At 42.9% G+C, this 20,673-nt stretch overlaps 1 protein-coding gene across 1 annotated transcript in view; it reads left to right on the forward strand.

The window, feature by feature from the left end:
- C17H8orf34 (chromosome 17 C8orf34 homolog) overlaps positions 1-11,728 on the forward strand; it is a 344,433-nt gene extending 332,705 nt beyond the window's left edge. The window contains exon 14 of the mRNA XM_059995457.2: positions 11,556-11,728. Coding sequence (XP_059851440.2) covers positions 11,556-11,728 — 173 coding nt within the window. The remainder of the gene's footprint in view (positions 1-11,555) is intronic.
- Positions 11,729-20,673: the final 8,945 nt, after the last annotated feature.

Below are 20,673 nucleotides of genomic sequence, written 5' to 3' on the forward strand. Positions count from 1 at the left end.
AAATACGACACAAATGAACCCATCTATGAAACAGAAACAGAATCACTGACATGGAGAACAGACTGGTGGTTGCCAAGGGGCAGGGATTTGGGGCAGGGATGGACTGGGAGGCTGGGGTGAGCAGATGTGAGCTTTTCTATATGGAATGGATAAACAACAAGGTCCTACTGTCTAGCACAGGGAACCCTATACAATATCCTATGATAAACCATCATGGGAAAGAATATAAAAAAAGAATATATGTATAACTGAATCATTTTGCCGTACAGCAGTAGTTAACACAACATTGTAAATCAACTATTCTTCAATTTAAAAAATTAGAAAAATAAAGAAGAGGTCTCAGGGGAGCCAGGCTAGATATATGCTCACTTTCAGAAGGAGAGACTCTTCATCGATGTCAACCGGCAGGTCTCTCTCTCACGCGCGCGCGCACACACACACACACACACACACACACACCACAATCTTTGCCCTCTTTTTTTTTTGTTTTTCTGCCCTCTCTTCTTTGTCAACTCCAATAACCATTTTCAGAGGCCAAGGGCCAGTAAACAGCTGGAGCCCAGCACAGGAAATTTCTCCAGGTTGCTTTCCTATCTCCTCTTTCAAATGTCACACATGAAATCTGAATCTCTTGGCACTCATCCTGGCTCCCGTTACTCATTTTGTCTCTTTTGTGTTTCTTTTTTTTTTTTTTTTTTTTTTTTCAGTATGCGGGCCTCTCACCTTGTGGCCTCTCCCGTTGCGGAGCACAGGCTCAGCGGCCATGGCTCACGGGCCCAGCCGCTCCGCGGTATGTGGGATCTTCCCGGACCGGGGCACGAACCCGTGTCCCCTGCATCGGCAGGCGGACTCTCAACCACTGCGCCACCAGGGAAGCCCCCTTTTGTGTTTCGTAACAAACTCCAGAGTTATTGGCAGAGGTAGGCTTGAAAACCCCACACAAAAAGGGCTTCTAGAAATATGTTTAGAATGAGGGGAAGATGTTGAGTTCCGTTGGGGACATGTCGAACTCAGACTGGGGACGTAGCCAAGACTTTGAGTGTCATCAACATAAAGATAATCTGAGGTTTCAGAGGTCAGGGCAGTAGATGGCGTCACCCAGTGAGAGTGTGTGCTGCGAGAACAGGGCCTCAGGAACATACACACCCGCACTGAAGGGACTGAAAAAGTGATTTCAAGAGTAAGGATTTTATGTACGCTGGACAGAGTGGGTGGCCCACACACTGCTTCTAGGAAGGAGAAGGTCAAAAGCAATGCACTTTAAGGCCCCCGGTTTCTGTAAGCACAGCTGGATTTCAGGGGAGAGACAAGCATGGGCTCATTTGTGGAACAACCTTTAGTGGTCTCGTTTAAGATTGTAGAAACTTCCTGTGGGTAGCTGGAATAAAAAGCAGCTGTATGGGGGGTGGTGTGTAAGAAACTAGTATCCCTTATTTAGGAAGAAAAACTAAGGCATTACCAATTTGAGGTGTTTTTAGTTAGGGTGTGGAGACATCTACCTTGCAAATTCCTTCTTCTTTGGTTAACAACTAAGGCCTTCGGAAAAGACTTAAGAATGAGCCCTGCTACAACATTTTGATCTTCCTTTTTTTTTTTTTTCTTGGCGGTACGCGGGCCTCTCCCTGCTGTGGCCTCTCCCGTTGCGGAGCACAGGCTCCGGACGCGCATGCCCAGCGGCCATGGCTCACGGGCCCAGCCGCTCCGCGGCATGTGGGATCTTCCCGGACCGGGGCACGAATCCGTGTCCCCTGCATCGGCAGGCGGACTCTCAACCACTGCGCCACCAGGGAATTCCTGATCTTCCTTTTTTTCTTCAAAGTAATTAAACGTAAGTTTTTAATTGGTTATAAGGAAAATAACCGTCGCCTGAAGCTGCTGAACCCGGAGTCTTATAAGGCATTCTTATGAGGCATTCTTTGGGGGTGGGGCGGTGGAGGAGAGCCTCAATCATTTTCCTCGGTCCTAGGGACAGAGTTGTTCCTTTGCTATAAATCATGTATAAATATTTGTTGGTTTTTCAACTTGCTTTTGGCTCTCTTACCACTATTTTTTTGTCTGTTTGATGGCTTCTTGTCTCTTTTGAGTCTTTGGTGTTTATAGAACCGATCTCCACAAAGCCAGCCTAAGTGGATTTGGGTGTGGGCAGAAGCTATGATTTGACAACTCTTCTCACCATTTTCATCATTTAAGATGTGTCTGAAGTTCCCCGAGTGCTCCGTGCAAAATAACAATAGTAGTGTGCCCCAGTATCTGAAAACTCCAGCCGATACACAGCGATTTTCTCTCCCAAACTGCCTCGCCGTGGCAAGGGCTGTGAATGACTTTGCAGTGTATATTGCTTCTTGGGGAAAATGGCCGCGCGACGGCTTAAAGTGGAGGCTCTGAAAGAGCTTGCAGCTGCCCTGGTGGACCTGCAGTTTCCAGCACAGAGCATTACAGCTGTGCCTCGGGGCCCTTTACAAACCACAGGCGTTTGACTGAATGACGGGCCTAAGGTTTTCCACCTGGCTCCTGAGTGAAAGAGGAACTACTGTGCTGGTGGAAATTCTATTACCCTATTTTGCAAAACTTTTTAGGTAAAGAGCGTGGGCATGTACAGGAAAAAGTCCTTAGAGCGTAATCAGGATTGTATTATCAGTGGCTTAAATGGAGCTGTGTGGTTCATTGTGGAAAACAAACATGGATGTATCTGTAGTATATCATGAGCCAGGTTTTAGCATCTTCCGCATACTTGCTGTTTGAACTTGCTGTGAGATCTCTTTCTTTGGGTCTGTGATAGAGGTTAGTATTGCTTACCCGGTCTGGCGCTCTCCTTTCCTCCCTGGGCATGTGGAAAGATTTCCCAGCCCCTGCAGTTAGGCAGGGTAGTGTGCCTAATTCTGACCAATGGGCCAGCAGTGAAAGTGAATGCAGCATTTCCAGTAGAGGTGTGAGTTAGCCACACACTCTCTCTCTCTCTGTCTCTTTTTCTGCTTCAGTGAGTCTGGATGTTATAAATTGAAACAGCAGAGAACTAAAGGTGTTTGGGTTCCTGACTATGTGCAGAGTTCCTGCTGACCTGTATGAACAGGTAATATGAGTGAAAACTAAATCTTTATCCAGCCAGGGACGTTAGGGATTTATTTGTTACTACAGCATAGTTTGCCTTATTTTGAATAATGCTAGATCAAATTCTCTCCTTGCAGAAGCTGATGGCTTCAAAATACGCAGTTCTAGGTCATACTAACTTAGGCTCGGTAGACATTCCTGAACTTAGAGCAAGTATGACTGATTATGACCCTTTTAAAGAAACTATACCAGTTAGCTGTACTTTGAGAAAAGTTGATTGTACCTAGATGCATTCATAATCTAGATTGAAATGTCCATCTAGAATAAGCTTACCTTGACATATTCTAATACATTTTTTAATGATCTCAAAGAATTTAGCACTTGTATATATCCGTATTCGCAAGACAATCATGTCGTTTCATTTAGGATTATATCTCATAAACCCTTCTGTGATCTGGGGTTTAAATGACTTTAGAATGTCAAGATAGGATCAGATTTCACATGGAAAATAAGGGAGTTGGCATCCCAAGGCTGTGCGGTTTTTCAAGTAAAGAGGATATTACGTTTCCATAGGTAGATCCAAGCCATAGAACACCGAGTTTGATGGAACTGATCTCGTAATTCCATATGTATTACTGATATGTTTTTAACACCTTACGTTCTATCTTTGGTTTGTTGTATTTGAAAGACAGAATTGTATGCTTTGAAAAATGCTTTTGATACTGACAGATATAATAGTCATCAGAAAATTAAGTTTACATAGGGGATCTTTGCCAATGATAGCCAGATTTAAACATAGCCTTCATAGTATCATAGAAGGAACATTATTATGCCAAAACAGGTATCTGTTGAAGGGAAAAGGCAAGGATAGTGTATTACAGTAATAAGGTCATATGGTTTGTTGTTCAGAAATGCATGTTTGAACATGTACTGCGCTCTCTGAAGCCATGTAGATTTAGCTGATGGAACTAACCTCTCTGAGTGTCAGCACAATAACAATATTGTTTCTGCTGCTGCTGTGGCTACGATGCTAAGCAGGGTGCTCTGCTGTGCCTTGCGTGCCTCATCTCATTTAATCCTCCCCACAGTTCAGTGAGGCTTAGAGAAGTTTAAGACCACGCCTCTGCTATGGCATCAGTGTGGAACAGAGGATCAGTCCCAGTGTGTCTTATTAATCACTAGATGATATCCTAATTTAGTGAGAGGTACTGTCTTTGTCAGTTAGGGCTGCCATACAAAATACCATAGACTGAGTGGCTTAAACAACAGAAATGTATCTTCTCACAGTTCTAGAGGCTGGAAATCCAAGAGCAGTGTGCCAGCCTAGTCTGATTCTGGTGAGGGCTCTTTTCCTGGCTTGTAGATGACCACCTTTTCACTGTCCTGTGAAAGAGAGAGAGAGAGAGTTCTTTCCTCTCTTTGTCTAATTACAACGACACTAAGTCCATCATGGGGACCCCACCCTCATGACCACATCAAAATCTAATAACCTGCCAAAGTCCCCACCTCCAAATACTATCACATTGGAAGGTAAGGCTTCGTTTGACATGTGAATTTTGGGAGCACATAAAATTTCAGTCTACATTTAAGAAAGTGCTAAACAAATAGTAGCTATTACCATTTTTCATAGTAATGGTATTACTATTATTCATCTTCTTAAGAAATGACCGTAGAAATGTAGTCATCAGGTTTCTGGATCTTCAGACCTCTGAGGGTCTAACAGTTGGACATGAGCATTTTAACATATATCAGAAAATTAGAATTCAGTCTCAGTGCCACATTTTTCAAAATAACCTATTTGACTGTGAATCCCCATTGTCATCCGTAGCAGCTAAACTACGGAAACACCCTAAGATGGCAGCCTGGATGTCCAATTGAACTCAGTAAGGGTCAAGTTGTACTTACTCTTCTGACCCAAGTCATTCTCAAAATTAACTGTACTAGCTAATCACTTGGAAAGATTTTTTTTAAAACACTCAGGGTTGGGATCCAATCCCAAAGCTATTAACCAGAATATGTAGGGGTGAAGTCCAGGCACGAGTGTTTGTGAATCTCCTCTGCTGATTCGCCCAGGCTGGAAAAGCACCACTACCAGAAGCGCCGTTAGCAGTGATGTAGCTTATTAAAGAGAGTGGAAGACTCTGTTTGCTTTTCAAGCAAAAGTTAACCATACCTGTAATCTTCATGAAACAGATTTGTAGTTACACATTTTAAGATGATCTCTTGTTAAATTACTACTTTTATTAGGAAGGTGTGTTGAGGGCTTGTCATTCTATCGTTTATCTCGTCTAATCTTCAGAGCATCCCTAAGCTCTTGCACTGTGATTGGCCCCATTTTATAGATAAGACAACTGAGCCACCGGGAAATGTGAGTTAACTCATCTGGGATGACGCGGGAGGTTCCAGGGCAGGTCTATGAGCCTTGGGACCGGGCTCCGCCAGGATGGGAGTGTAAGCCTTCCAGGCTTCGTTACCACTTAATGAAGTTTAGTCATGGAAAGATTGATGGTGGCGATTCTGAAAAATAACCTGAGGATACGCCATGCTGCTCACGGGGGTAACATTTCCAGCACATCCCCCTCCCTTGAATCACGGACAGCCACGAGCAGACACTCTCAGCCATCTTGAAACCGAATCCCCCCGAAACCAAATCCTCCTCTACCGAGTTTGTGATTAACATCTCTATCCAAAACGTTATTCCCTTTCTTGTCCAACACCTGTGCCCTCAAGATTGAGGAGTATCAAAAAGGGGGGATTGAAACCAAACAAGACTCTGTGGGGCTTTCCCAAGTACAGAAGCCCCGCTGTGTCCCCCGTTTCTTGTTTGTAGGAAAAAGGTTTCCGTCTCCCAGACCTTCCCTGAGTTCCAAAGGGCAGATTCAACCAGTTACGAACTAGGGGAGTGAAGGAAGGCAGGGAGAACGAGTAGTGTAGAGACGGGGCCCAGGCCTGGCTCCTCCTGGGGGATCTGACACACATCTCAGAGTTCTCAGGCCCCCACCCAGGGGGAGGATGGTAACCTCAGGCTGAGCATGAACCTGTGGACCCCAGACGGGCTGGAAGCAGAGGCTGATGATTGAGACTCCTGGAACACCACCCTGTCACGGCACTACCAAACAATCAGAGGAAGGCCACACACCCTGAAGCCCTCCGCCCATACTTTACCTATAAAAACTCTTTCCTGGGAATTCCCTGGCGGTCCAGTGGTTAAGACTCCACTCTTTCATTGCCAAGGGCCCGGGTTCAATCCCCGGTCGGGGAATTAAGATCCCACAGGTTGCACGGCGTGCTCAAAAAAAAGAAAGAAAGAAAAGAAAAGAAAAAAAGGAAAAACTATTTCCTGAACCCATCGGGGAGCTTGGGTCTTTCGAGCGTGAGCCGCCTGTTCTCTCTGCGCGGCCCTGCAATAAACCTTCCTCTGCTCCGAACTCCGACCTTGTGGTTTGTTTGGTCTCACGGTGCACCTGGCACATGAACATGGGTTCGGCAACCATTTGGCTCTGAGAAGCTTCTCTAGGGGTGATTCTAACTCATGATTGTGTCCCCGGGGGTAACCCTGTGTTTGCATGTAGGAGACCCCCTAAAAACTAAATACATGTACAGGAAAAAGAGCCTTGGGTATTTTCCTAAGCTTGGCTCTCCCTTGGGAAAACAATCAAGAAAGAGTTTCACCTCCCTGGAAAGGAAGTCACCTCATCGTCCCACCTTGAAACCCAGCAGCAAGGCTCCTCCAGGCCATACCCTGACTGCTTGTATCGGAAGGACGGATGACAAGAGCAAACAAAAGAATATTCATAATAAGATTAATACTCTGGTTGTTAGTTCAGAATCAACAGCATTAAACCAGAGAGCCGTAACTACAAGGTATAAAGCTGTTTGTCGATGGGGTGAGGTCTCAAATGCCGCACCAAGAAGAGAAGCAGGTTGTGATGTTAAGAAAACTGCTCCAATGGCCATGAACAGATCAGGCCAGCCTGGCACCCTGAACCCTGGGCTTCTGGTGACTGTAAATATTGTAGCTGAAGGCATTTTGCTTTGTAACATATGTTGGAGGGGCTTAAGGTTTTTTTTGATGTGTTCAGTAATAAGAAGAGTACCCATATTTAGTACTTACCGTGAGACAAACTTTGTATCGAGTGTCTTCCATGCACTGACCCACTTACTTCCTCAAAGCAAATCAATCAGTTAATATCTTCCTCACTTGATGGATGAGGGATTGGAGACTTAATGCTCTAAGTAATCTCTCAAGCCAAGACGTGGTGGAGCCAGGATTTGAACCCCGATTGTCTGATGTGACGATTATATTATCCCCTCTTCCTGAGCACACGGAAGGGCATCGGCGTGGCTACAAAGAGCAAGTGATTGGATGTATGGCGGACCACGGTGTGCCCCCGGTTTTCCCGTCCCCCCTGGGAAGAGCCTCCTCTCCCACTTTTCCCTTTGTTGGATGAGGCTGAGTAGTATGGGATTCAAAGTAAATATTCACAATTGTTCTCTGGTCTTTAGAGAGAGATTTTCTAATTCTCTTCAGTTCTTTAGTTGAGACTTTTGCACAGACTTCACATTTGTGTACCATTCCAGGCAGGCCGAGGTTGTACAGGTATTCAAAAGCAGGCTGTGGATGGAAGGTGTGGTTGGTACCTCCCTGGAAGCCAGCAGGCCAAACTCTTTGCCGCGCAATGAAAGCAAAGGGTTTCCCGTGTGGAGCCAGAGCCAGGCAGCTTTGAGCTCTGGTCAGTCTAGAGAAAGAGAGGACGGCTAGTGCTGGCACACCTCCCAGCTTGGTACCTCATTCCCTGACAGTCCTGCCTGCCTCTGACCAATCACATCTCATTGTTTTCCCTTGAAAATCATGGTAAAATACTTAAGAGTTTTTGTTTCCGTGTAGACGTTAGTGCTGCATTAAAAAGGACGTTTAACTGGGAGAGAGGGGGAATGACTTCCGGAGCGGATACCTGCCATTTCGCTTAGTCCCCTGCTCCGGTTGAGCGTCTTTGGCAAAGGCAGAATGAACTCTTAGAATTGCCCCCTTGATTCTTTTCTAAAATTGCATTTCAATAGAACAGATCATCTTTAGGGAGAAAAAAAAAAAAAAAAAAAAAAACCCTTGTATGTTCTGATCACAGATGCATGGGAAACACACCAAATTTGCTTTCACTACAAGTTGAAGGTCTTCATCTGCCAAGTCGATTGGTTCCAAAAGCAGGTTCACTGTCGCCTGCCAGCGTTCCTCATATGAGCTGGCAGAAGCCAAGCAACACATTTGTGGCATCGGCTCCGCATCTCTGCATTGGAATCTCGTTTAGTGGAGTGTGAGGGGATGAAAAGGAACAGGGGAGCTTAAGTTGGTCTGAACTACACGACAACACTCGCCATGAAAATCAAACCAGATCCTCGCTGGGGGTCGCCCGTCAAATTCCCTTCCTGTTTTCCTTTTCATGCTCTTTGTTTTGTTTCCCTGATCCTTTGACCGCGTGGCTCTCATGGAATCGGAAGTCAGGCAACACCACAGAAGAAAGCGAACCGAGCTTGTGGTGTCCCTGACTGAGCCAGACCCCAGAAACGGTGGAAATACACAGACCAGCGAGGTTTCGAGTGATGTGCGGGCCTCCTCGCCAGGAGCCTTTGCAAGGTTTATGTTTATTATTTCACTCATCTGTCAGTGACATTGATTTTGAGGGTTAACCTTTCTTTTTTCAGAGCCATTAAGTAAACACACTTCCAATAATCCACAAGATCTAGCTTTACAGGGTGTGAAATATTAGACTAATACTTTCCCCTCTAACAGACATTAAAGTTCAGTCATAACCAGTCTGCATTTGAGATTCTTCGTTTGTGAAAGACCCTTAGACTGATGAAGGTCATCGTCAGTGGTGTGGAGGTTAATAGTAATCAGCCTGATCTCCCCTAATAAAAGGCTCTGATTTATAGTATATGCCTGTCACGTAGCGTCCTCTCTCTATGGCTCATTTCAAGCACCAGTGTGTCATCACTGACCGCACAGTTGGGAAGAGATGCATGAATAGCTCTCGCCAGGTGCCGTGAGCCACCTTCAGCTCGCCTCTCCGGCTTTGTCTGGAGAGCTGCTGCATGGAGACGCTGGTGCCCTTGGGCCTCTTGATGGGCAAATTGGGAGAAGGGGAAACTGATGACTCCGTGCCACCTACCCACGGAATTGTCTGTGAGATCCCTTACACCTTCTGTGCTTTCTGGGTTAATGCTTGTAGCTGCAGGAACATTAAAGGAAAATCAAGATGTGTGTCTCTCTTTGCATGACTATTGAAAAAACTAAGAAGAGGTTTCCAATCTGGGGCAGTGAGAGTTGAGCATTTGAAGTTCAACTGGGACTGATTTCACACGTGCTCCCTAGCTCTTAGATGAGGAAGTAATTCTATGGTCACAAGTGTGCTGTGTGCTCCCAATTCAGGCCAAACCATGCCCAGCGAAGCATTTGTCTGTATTATATAAGGTAAACTTATTAAGCTCTGACCTAATATCTCAGTCCTATTAGCCACGAGCCGGCGACCTTTCTCACTACCATCTGAGGTAGCTCCGAGTAGGAGAAAGAATTCCCCAACCCGTCTCTCACTATCAGTTCTGTATCTGACCTCCTAGGCTAGGCAATGTTCCACGCTTTTAATGGACGTTATCTCTCAACCTCTTTCAACCACGTAAGGTAAAGATTCTGTGCATTTTATAAATGAAACTAACTGCACCCAGTGAAATTAAGTTGCCAAAGTTTACACTGATCATTAGAGCAGGGCTGGGATTCAGAGCCCATTCTCTCTGAAGTCAAAGCCTTTCCGTCTCTTTCTAAGAAGGTATTGTCTCTTGTGTATATTGATTTGTATAAAGTGCTTCTTTAAGCCAAATTCTGAGCCAGGAATAGAAATGCCAATCCTTGCGATGGATCTGCCAGCCTTTTTCAAAATAATCAAGTCCAGAGGAGAGGAATTCCAAGGAGTACAGAGGGAGTGGAGGCTGTTCACTAGGGGCTCTGGCCTACGGATGCTCTGAGCTCCAGGACCTCTCCCCCAGGGCTGGAAGGTGGCTCCTGCGACGGACATTCTCCCTGGCCTGGGGCCCATTGTCACAGTCAGTGGTAGGAGAAGAATACTGCACATTCCATCTGGGGTCAGGTTCTACATCTGAAAGTGTAGTGATGCAGGCCTCAGAAACGATGAGTGATCATGTATGGGAAGGGAAGGGCAGGCCTCGAGTCCTCAGCTCCAGGGGAACCGCACAGGTTCTTTTTGTGTCTCTGAATCTTGATGAGCTAACACTGCCTCAAGTGGTAACTCAATGGCGTGATCTAAAGGCAAGCGATGATAACTTCGGCCACATCATTTATTCAACTACCATTTACTAGAGATCCGTCCACCTGGAGTGGGGGAAAGGGCTTACTGTTGTAGTTGGCATTATTTGAGGGGTAGCTAGAGAAACCCTGGTTCTACTGAACATAACTTAGTAAATGTAGATGGAAAAATATCAGAACAAGGAGTCGACTTTAAAGCGTAGACTTAATGCTGTTGCTGACTTGTGTTATTTTGGAAAAGTTACATAGCTTCTCTGAGTTTTCATTTCATCTTTAAAATGTGATTAGTATTACCTAACAAGGTACTATAATAAGACTCAAATTAGTTATTATACATGCAAATGCTTGAAAAATTATTGAGAGTTATGAAACAAATGAAAGTTGGCATATATGCATTGAATACATGCTAGGTGCCTGTAGAACGTGAAGAGATATGTCATAGTCTCTGACACCAAGCCCCTTACAATTTAGTTACAAAGAAAGGGTACAAACACTTAAAATGTTAAACAACACGAGGGATGAATAATATACAAACTCTAGAAATGCCATGCAGCAGTTCATGATTAATTTCCAAATGAATGCCTCTGTCAGTTGTCCTAGGAGCTTAGGGGAAGACAAAACAATTGATGAGTGTGATATGTAAAGTGTGTTGGAAGAGGAATTTTTTTTTTTTTTTTTTTTTTTGCGGTACATGGGCTTCTCACTGTTGTGGCCTCTCCTGCTGTGGAGCACAGGCTCCTGACGCGCAGGCTCAGTGGCCATGGCTCACGGGCCCAGCCGCTCCGCGGCATGTGGGATCTTCCCGGACCGGGGCATGAACCCATGTCCCCTGCATCGGCAGGCGGACTCTCAACCACTGCGCCACCAGGGAAGCCTGAAGAGGAATAATTTGACAGGGGGAGAGAGAGAGGGAGAGGGGGAGAGAGAGAAATTGATAAGTCAAGGACAACCCAGAATGCATATTGAATATACAGGTGTACAGGACTGATCTTTGTTTCCCCAAAATTTGTAGGTTGAAGCCTTAACCCTACATGTGACTATGCTGGAGATTAGGGCCTTTAAGGAGGTGACTGAGGTGAAATGAGATCATAAAGCTGGCACCCTGATTCAATAAAACTGGTGTCCTTATAAAAGAGGAAGAGATACCAGAGATGGCTTTCTCTGTCTCTCTCTGTCTCCCTCTCTTTGTCAGGAGGACACAGTGAGAAGGCAGCCATCTGCAGGTCAAGAAGAGAGCCCTCACCAACAACTGAACCCTGCCAGAACCTTCATCTTAGGCTTTCTATTTTACTGTCCAGAACTACAAGAAAAAAATGTCTGCTGTTTAAGTTATCCAGTCTGTGGTGTTGTGTTATGGCAGCCTGAGTGGATGAAGACAACAGAAACTGTGTAAATAAAAAAGAGAGGAAGGAAGGGATACACAGTACTCTTTAAAAGTTGCTTTTGTGTTGGTTTTTTTTTTTTTTTTTAAATTAACATTTTGGCCAGTAAGTAGATAACCTTGGAGTTTAATGTTTGGAAAATGATAGACTGAAAAAGACATAGAATAAATCAGGGTCAGATTGAAAGTGACTTTGAATGCCACTAAGAAGTTCACATTTTATCCTGTAGCAAATGTGAACGCACCTCAAATTTTAAGAGCGGACAATATGCTCGGTAGTAAAGCAGCACTTTAGCAAGAATAATCCTGTGAGAGTAAGAAGGCTGAATTTTGAAGAGCAGAGACACAAGGCAAAAGGTTGTTGTAATAATTCTTTTAGAGTTTAATGCTAAGTAAAAGATCATCTTGAATCTATATCAAAAGTGAGCTTGGTAACTCACCACATTCCTGTATTTCTGCCAAGAAACTCAGCAAATGCAGCAGTTAGTTCCATCTTCTCATTTATTTGTTTCTCTTACTTTATTACATGGATTATCTATTTTTTAATACATGTTTCCCCACTATCAGAATAAATATAGAGCGTTCCTATGGAAATTTTTGTAAGCTGAAATGGTGTGAAGTGAATAAGCAATTACCTTAGGACGCACCTTGCAAATCAATGCACAAAATAAATGAAGATAGAGCACAGACGCTCACAGACACAGTTCAGTTTCTGGTGGCTGGATGCTGAGATGCTGAGTGTATCCTGGGGAAGGGGCTTGGCGGGGCCCCTCTCACTGCTCGGGGTGCCGCCTCTATAAAGCCTCACTGCAAAGTAAATGCGGAGCGGTTTTCACTTTTCACCTTTTCTCGTAAAAGCAAAGATTCTCTTCAGATTTCTCTTGTTTAGCGAAGACAGGCACTAATGTAGGTCTTTCGTAAAAGTGAAGTGGCTAAAAAGAAGCTTCAAAAAGTGAAAGATACCTGTAGCTCTATTTATTAATTCAACAAATATGTATCAAAACCTACCAAATGTCAAGCTCTGTTCTAGGCGAATGAAGATTCCCTGCTCTTATGAGCACATTTTCTAAGAAAGAGAGACACACAATAAACATAATAAACCGGAAGTCATATATATTAGAAGTCATATAGTATGTAGTATATAACTATTATACACCTCAAGGATATACTGAAGAGCTTTTACATACCCTCTATGAAAACAAAAAGAAAAACTAGAGCAAGAAAAGTGAATTTAGATAGTGTCAGGGGAGAACAGATGGCAGTTTTAAATATGATGGTCAGGGTAAGCCTTACCGAAAAGGTGACCTCTAAGCAAAGACTTGTACCTGCATCTCATATTGTAAGTCAATATGAACATTCTTTTTAAAGAAGGAGGGTTTTAAGTAATACACAAAAAGAAAATTTCAGTAGTTAATCATGCAGTGATAGAGGCTTAGGCCAGTGTTTTAGTGGTGGGGAAAAGAGATCAATGTAAGAGAAATTGTTAAAAATAACTGATAGTTAAATGACTAACTCACCCTTCTCGTCTGTTCTCCATATTTAGAAAGGTGAGTGAGGTTTCAGACTTTAATGAATGGAAGACTTACAGCTTCATTCATGGAGGTAGGGCTTTCAGTGAATGACGGTCATGCACTTGTGAAATCTATGACCCTTGCTGAAACCAAACCAAAAGAACAACAAAAGAAGAAAAAAATATAAAAGGAAATTTTATTTGCAGTGAAAATGGAAAACAGCTACTTCCCTAAACCACAGTCTTTGAAGAATGTCAGCCAAACATTCTGAAATTCAGATGAATCAAGGACGGTTGCTGCAAGCCAAAACAAATGAATATCTTCACATCTTGAATGAGGTATAGAGTTCTCTAAAAGTCCATGAGACTCCTCACGGAGCGTGGGTGGGCTGCAGTAATAAACATCCCTGTGGGATGTAGGTCTCTTTGAAATCTGGGCTCCTAAATGGCAGAAGTCATCTGGATGTGAAGTGAAATCAAGAAGAAACAGAAAATACTAGCTCCTGATTAAAGCCAATGGGACATACATTAAATACATTGAATAACCTATCAAACAATGAACAGGATGCTTAATTTTGAGCTACACAAACCTGTCTGGATCACCTGAGGAGACATGTGCCACAAAGACATAGGATGAAAAATATACACGGATGTTGTGTGTAAGATAACACATCTCATTTCAAATTGCCAGTGGCCCCGGATTACTTCTGCTACTCTGTAAATTATTCTTGAATGAATAGGAGAAACAGAACTATACTCATTCAGAAATGAGTCATAGGACTTGCACTTCTGTCTAATATGGCTAACAGGGGCCAGACTTCCCCTTCACCAAAATACATGACACATGGGTTTTGAGCTGTTAGATACCAGGCAATGAAAGATAATGTTCATGTAGAGTCAAGAAGCAAACGAGGCCGGCTGTGACCGCCGTGGAGGCACTGCTGAGCTGGGTCGCTTCCCAGAGCAGGAGACTTGGAAGGGTTTCCAGTGCTGGCTGGGGCCGCCTGGCCGGTGGGGCAGGGCAGAAACTGCTTTAGAGGGGCCAGCTGGCTGCGTGGATTCGGCAGGGAAATTCCTCAGTGGAGCCCTGGGGAGGGGCACACGGGGTGAGCTAGGTGGTAGAGAGTGACAGAAATGGTGGCTGCCAGTGCCAGGCCAGCGAGGTCAGAGTATAGTGAAAAAACAAACGGTGCCCACCAGCACCTGCTTCCCCAGAGAAAGATCTACCAGATCCCTGTCCCTCCAGCACATGCCCTAAAATTAGTCACTGTATCTCCATTTCATAAGAGGCACGTGCTTTTCAGGCTGCTGCCTCTGGGCTGGGAATCAGAGTGAGTGAATTTGCACTCAAGCCCCTCAAGACCAGAGTCTCAGTTTCCATAGCCCTAAGGTTCTCCCAGACAGAAGCCCAGCTGGTTTTCAAAGGCAAACGTGATGAGAGCTCATCTTCCCAGTGCAGGATCCTCCAGGCTGAGGGTCCTGACATGGGGCTAAGACTCCCCGCTCCTCGGGAGGACCTCCATTGCTGTGATGTCCCTCCTGCTATGGTCACTGCTCCAGGGGCGTGGGTTCTACCTAGACCGCACCTCTGTCCCCTCCTACCCGTCTCGATGTGGCCTTTACTTTACATCCTTAGTTGTAGAAAATCTGTTCTGTTAGTCTTCGTGTTATTCTCAGAGAGAGTTGTTCTATATGTAGTTGTAGTTCTGGTGTGTCCGTGAGAGGAGGCGAGCTCAGGATCTCCCTACTCCACCATCTTGATTTGATCCCTGGGTAACTGTACATTTTTCTTACCTACATCTCTTTAAAAGATAATCAATTGTTAAAGGCAAAAACATTTTTTAATGTATTTTGGGGTTTATAATGTACATAGAATTGAATGTATGAAAATGAAAGCACAAATTCCAAATTAAAATAATGACAGACCACTACTTACCCATTATAACAGTTAAAAAATTTTTTTTAAAAAACTGACAATAACAAATGCTGATGAGGATAAAGAGCAAAGGGAACGCTAGTCGTTGCTGGAGGAAATGCAAAATGGTACAACCACTTTGGAAGACAGTTTGGCAGTATCTTAGAAAGCTAGACTGTAGTCTTAGCATATAATTTAGCAATTCTGCTCCTAGATATTACCTAATTGATTTAAAAACTATGTTCACACAAAAACCTTCACACTGTTCATAGCAGCTTTATGTGCAAATCAAAACTACAATGAGCTATCACCTCACACCAGTCAGAATGGCCATCGTTAACAAGTCTACAAACAATAAATGCTGGAGAGGGTGTGGAGAAAAGGGAACCCTCCTACACTGTTGGTGGGAATGTAAATTGGTGAAGCTACTATGGAGAACAGTATGGAGGTTCCTTAAGAAACTAAAAATAGAACTGCCTTATGATCCAGCAATCTCACTCCTGGGCATATATCCGGAGAAAACTCTAATTTGAAAAAATACATGCAACCCAATGTTCACTGCAGCACTGTGTACAATAGCCAAGACATGGAAGCAACATAAATGTCCATCGACAGAAGAATGGATAAAGAAGTGGTACATATATACAGTGGAATATTACTCAGCCATTAAAAGCAATGAGATAATGCCATTTGCAGCAACATGGATGGAACTGGAGATTATCATACTAAGTGAAGTAAGTCAGACAGAGAAAGACGAAAATCATATGCTATCACATACAGAATCTTAAAAATATATATATAAATGAACTTATTTACAAAACAGAAACAGACTCACAGACTTAAAGAATGAACTTATGGTTACCAGAGGGGAAGGGTAGAGGGAAGGGATAGATTTGGAGTTTCAGATTGGCATGTACACACTGCTATATTTAAAATAGATAACCAACAAGGACGAACTGTACAGCACAGGGAACTCTGCTCAATACTCTGTAATAACCTAAATGAGAAAAGAATTTGAAAAAGAATAGATACATGTATAACTGAAGCACTTCGCTGTACACCTGAAACTAACAAAACATTGTTAATTAACTATGCTCCAAAATAAAATAAAGATTTAAAAAAAACAAAAAAGGGCAAAAAATACAAAAAATATTTTAAGCTCCGAAGCATTGAATAAATTCTGAGATGTGATTTGTGAGGAAAAATAAATAAATAAATGAAAACTATGGTCACATAAAAATTTTCATGCAAATGTTCATAGCAGCTTTATTCATAATCATCAAAAACGGGAAGCAGTCAAGATGTTCTTCAATTGATGAATGGATACATGAACTGTGGTGCTTTCATACAACAGAATATTATTCAGTAATAAAAAGAAATGAGCTATCAAGCCATGTAAAGATATGAAGAAAACTTAAATGTATATTGCTAAGTGAAAGAAGCCAGGATGAAAAGGCTACACATTGTATGATTCCAATTATGTGATATGCTGGAAAACACAAAACTACAGAAACAATAAAGTGATCATTGGCTGCTAGGAGTTTGGGGAGAAGATGGAAGGAAGAATAAGTGAAGCTTAGGAGATTTTTAGGGCTGTAATACTGTTTTATATGATACCATCATGGTGGACACAGTCCATTATTTATTTTTCTAGACCCATAGACGTGTACTAGATTTTTATACATGCCATTTAAAAGTATCTTTTAGGAGGCTGAAGGATTTGAGGAAGGAATGCAGACTATGCCAATGAAATCTGTTTTACAAATGTATGAAACAACCTCACTGAAGTAGATGCATGGAATAGGTGCTGATCTCAGTATCTCTGGAAGTGTGTAGAGCCTGTAAGACTAAAGGCAAAAGGAACTACAAATAATTACTGCACTCTTGTTGATAAAGTTGTTTCCTACGGGTCTATGGTTGACAATTTTGTTGCTGTTATACTTGTGTACGGGAATGGGAACATACAATAAATATATGCTAGAAGCCAGGTTTCTCCCAGTTGGAGTGGGAAATTACAGGTTAGGAAAGGAAGAGGTTGAATGATCCATGTGGCAATGGATTAGAATTGGAGACATCAGTATAAATTTACATTTAGCTTAATATAGATACGTTACATATAGAAATATTTATAGATATGTGTATATACACAGATTCATATAAACGCAGAGCATACTTTTTCTCTCTGTCAGCTGAGAAGGGCTAAAAGGGATGACAACAAGCACATCCAGCCCGAGATCTTGTTTTCTAGTACATTCTCTAATAAAAGGAACAAGCGCTTCATGGAGAAATGACTGATTCTAGAACTGGGCAGAAAATATCCATGATGAACTTAGAGCATCTTGTAGTGCCAGAGAGTAAGGAAATGCTTTAAAAAAAACCCACAGACAAAACCCTCACACATTGATGGGGTAGGCCAGAGGAGCTGAGGCGACAATTAAAAGAGCTCCCAGTGGCCCAAACTGGAACAATTTGAGCAAAAAATTAAGTAAAGCAGTGTTGGATTATAGCCCAAAGTATAAAATAAATATCCATCAGTCCATAATAATACAAATAAAATGAATTGGATCAAATGATAAGTGGGGGAGAAGAGACAAATGTCCCATGCAGAAGAATTCCAAATAATTTATGTAGCTGCACTGTCCTCAAGGACATAGCACCCCACGCGTTAGGTGTGGGCCGCACATAGTTTCTTCCATTCAAAGTGTACAGTGTAGAAAGCGGAAAAAACAGGGTAACTTTGTAGTAAATAAACCTGACCACCACTACCTCAGCCAGATGATCAAGGCCAACACAATAGTCACAAATGATGTTGATAATACGTACACTTGATATGATGAAAATGGCACTTTACCTCCCAATAACCCATAACCCCAGCCATAAGAAAAGCATTAGACAAATCACAACAGTGGGGCATTCTTCAAAATGCCTGACTGCTACTCCTCAAAACTTCCAAGGCCATCAAAAACAAGGAAAATCTGGGCTTCCCTGCTGGCGCAGTGGTTGAGAGTCCGCCTGCCGATGCAGGGGACGCGGGTTCGTGCCCCGGTCTGGGAAGATCCCACATGCCACGGAGCGGCTGGGCCCGTGAGCCATGGCCGCTGAGCCTGCGCGTCCGGAGCCTGTGCTCCGCAACGGGAGAGGCCACAGCAGTGAGAGGCCCGCGTACTGCAAAAAAAAAAAAAAAAAAACCAACAAGGAAAACCTGAGAAAGCCTAAGAAGACATGACAACTCACTCAGCTCTCTGCCTCCTGCTGGTCCTGGTGAGGAAGGAACGGAAAGGATACCCAATGCCCAAGCTGGGAATTATTGCTCGATCAGCCTGTCCCATGTGAGAAATAGCTGTGGCTATTGCTCAGTTTCTAGGTTACAGCACTTCACACCATGGGCAGCAGGAAAGAGTGGGGCAAGGATCCCAGAGCGTTTAGGGAACACTGACCTCATGGGAACCAAAACTGCCTGGACAGCAATAATAACTGCTGACACTTATTGATAACTTACTATGGGGAAGCCACTCTTCTCTGTGATTTATATAGATTTACCTCTTTGATACTTATTTTTTAAAAACCCATTAGGTACATATATTATGAAATCCATTTTACAGATGGGGAGACATACTAGGAAGTTACAAATGGTTCCTGAACAGAGTTGGAAGTGGAGCTATTGAAGAGAATCCAGGAGTCTGTTTTCATGGCAAATTGAATGTTATGAATTCGCTCACATAGTCATGGAAACCAAATGATCAAAATAAGAGTATCTGATTAAGGGCAAGCAGCAGTTTGAAAGTAGCATAAGATTTTATTTTTGAGAATATCTTATTGTTTTTAATATTTTTTTGCCTTTCTTCTCCAAGAAAAGAATTAACTTATAAGTATAAAATTTCTCTAATTTCGTTTCTGTTGTCAAATCCATGAGTAATTTGTGCAGAAACTGGGAGCCCTTTGGGGGGTGGGCATCTATACTCACTTTTGTGTTCCCAGTGTCTAGAATATACTTAATAATGTTTTTGAAGTGTTAATATTTTCTAAGAAAATAAGAGCATCTTATGGGGTTAATTTTCATAGGAAGCCCCAGAAATAATTGTTTTCACTAATGAGTCTAATCCAAGTACTGTATACTTAAGACTTGAGCTTGAATCAATGCTAAGGCCCTTCTCTTATAGTTAATTGAATAAAATGTCTGAAGCTTCAGACTTGTCTAAACTTCAATTCCCTTTACTGCTCTAGCTTTACTGCTTCTAGAACAACTATCTCTATGTGTTCTCCCACTGGGAGTGCTCTCACATAATTTAGTTCTCCCTTCCCAGAATTACAAATGCTAAAAACTGGAAATGATATTGTCTGGGGCATGTGAATATATGTGCTCATGAGAAATCAACCCAGCTGGGAATATCCACTCAGGCCATAACTTTAAATCCACTGTGTGCTAAGGCTCCATGGTAGGGTGAAGGCTGCATATGCTAACAGAGCCATTGTTTCCCCAAATTTCTGATTCTTATCCAAGCAAACCCACTGTGTTCTAATCTATTATGTTGTCATAAGAAACGTGCAACATTACAGTCTGGTACATCTCTAAGTGTCTTTAGGGGATTCTTTGTTTCTGTCAATTTCTTGGCTTTTTCCTATAAGTCAGATGGATATAACTACCTAAAGCAGAACTCCTGGGGAAATCTCTACATGATCAGGCTTGTGGGAAAGTTCAGGACCAGGTGGTATTAAAGAAATTATGATAATTTTCCTCAGATGCCCTTTAAACAAGCCAGCCTCCTGGAATACGAGAGAAATGGGATTTGTGTCCTAGCCCTCTTAAAGCCATGTCTGTAACTCTAGGCAGTGTGTGTGTGTGTGTGTGTGTGTGTGTTTCTTGTACTTCAGTAAGCAAAATTACTTCAACATAGGGCCTTTCCTCTTAGGTTCTACCTGCTGTCATCCAATGAAACTTTACATATTTACAGTTTTGTCTGTGATTATATAGCTTATCATTACATAGCTTATCATTGTGATTATATAGCTTGTCATTCAGTTATATACTGAACCGAACTTGAGTCCACTCGCTTGCCACACAGCAAAGCCAATTTACTGACATTAGCTTGTGGTGAAGGAAAGTACAGCATTTATTTGCAGGGAACCAAGGAAGGAGAATGGGCAGCTCATGCTTAAAAAACTCAAACTCCCTGATGGCTTTCAGGGAAGGGTTTTTAAAGGCAATATTTGGGGGTGAGGGCTGCAGGAGGCATGACTTTCTTCTGATTGGTTGGTGGTGAGGTAACAGGGTGGTGTTTCAGGAATCTTAATCATCAACATTCTGGTTCCAACAGTCTGGCGTCTAGTGCTTGTGGTCAGCACGTAGTCACCATCCTCCTCGTTGGTGGCGGGCAGAGGGAAGGGGGGTGGGTGTCTAGTTTCTGCAGAACAACTCAAAGATATGTGTCAGATTGTATGCATGTCCCTTGAGGAAGAATTAGGACTCTTCTGTCACTGAACTGTTGTCATTACTTTTCTTGTTT

Source organism: Delphinus delphis, chromosome 17, assembly GCF_949987515.2.
Source record: "Delphinus delphis chromosome 17, mDelDel1.2, whole genome shotgun sequence".
In the NCBI taxonomy this organism is placed as follows: domain Eukaryota; kingdom Metazoa; phylum Chordata; class Mammalia; order Artiodactyla; family Delphinidae; genus Delphinus; species Delphinus delphis.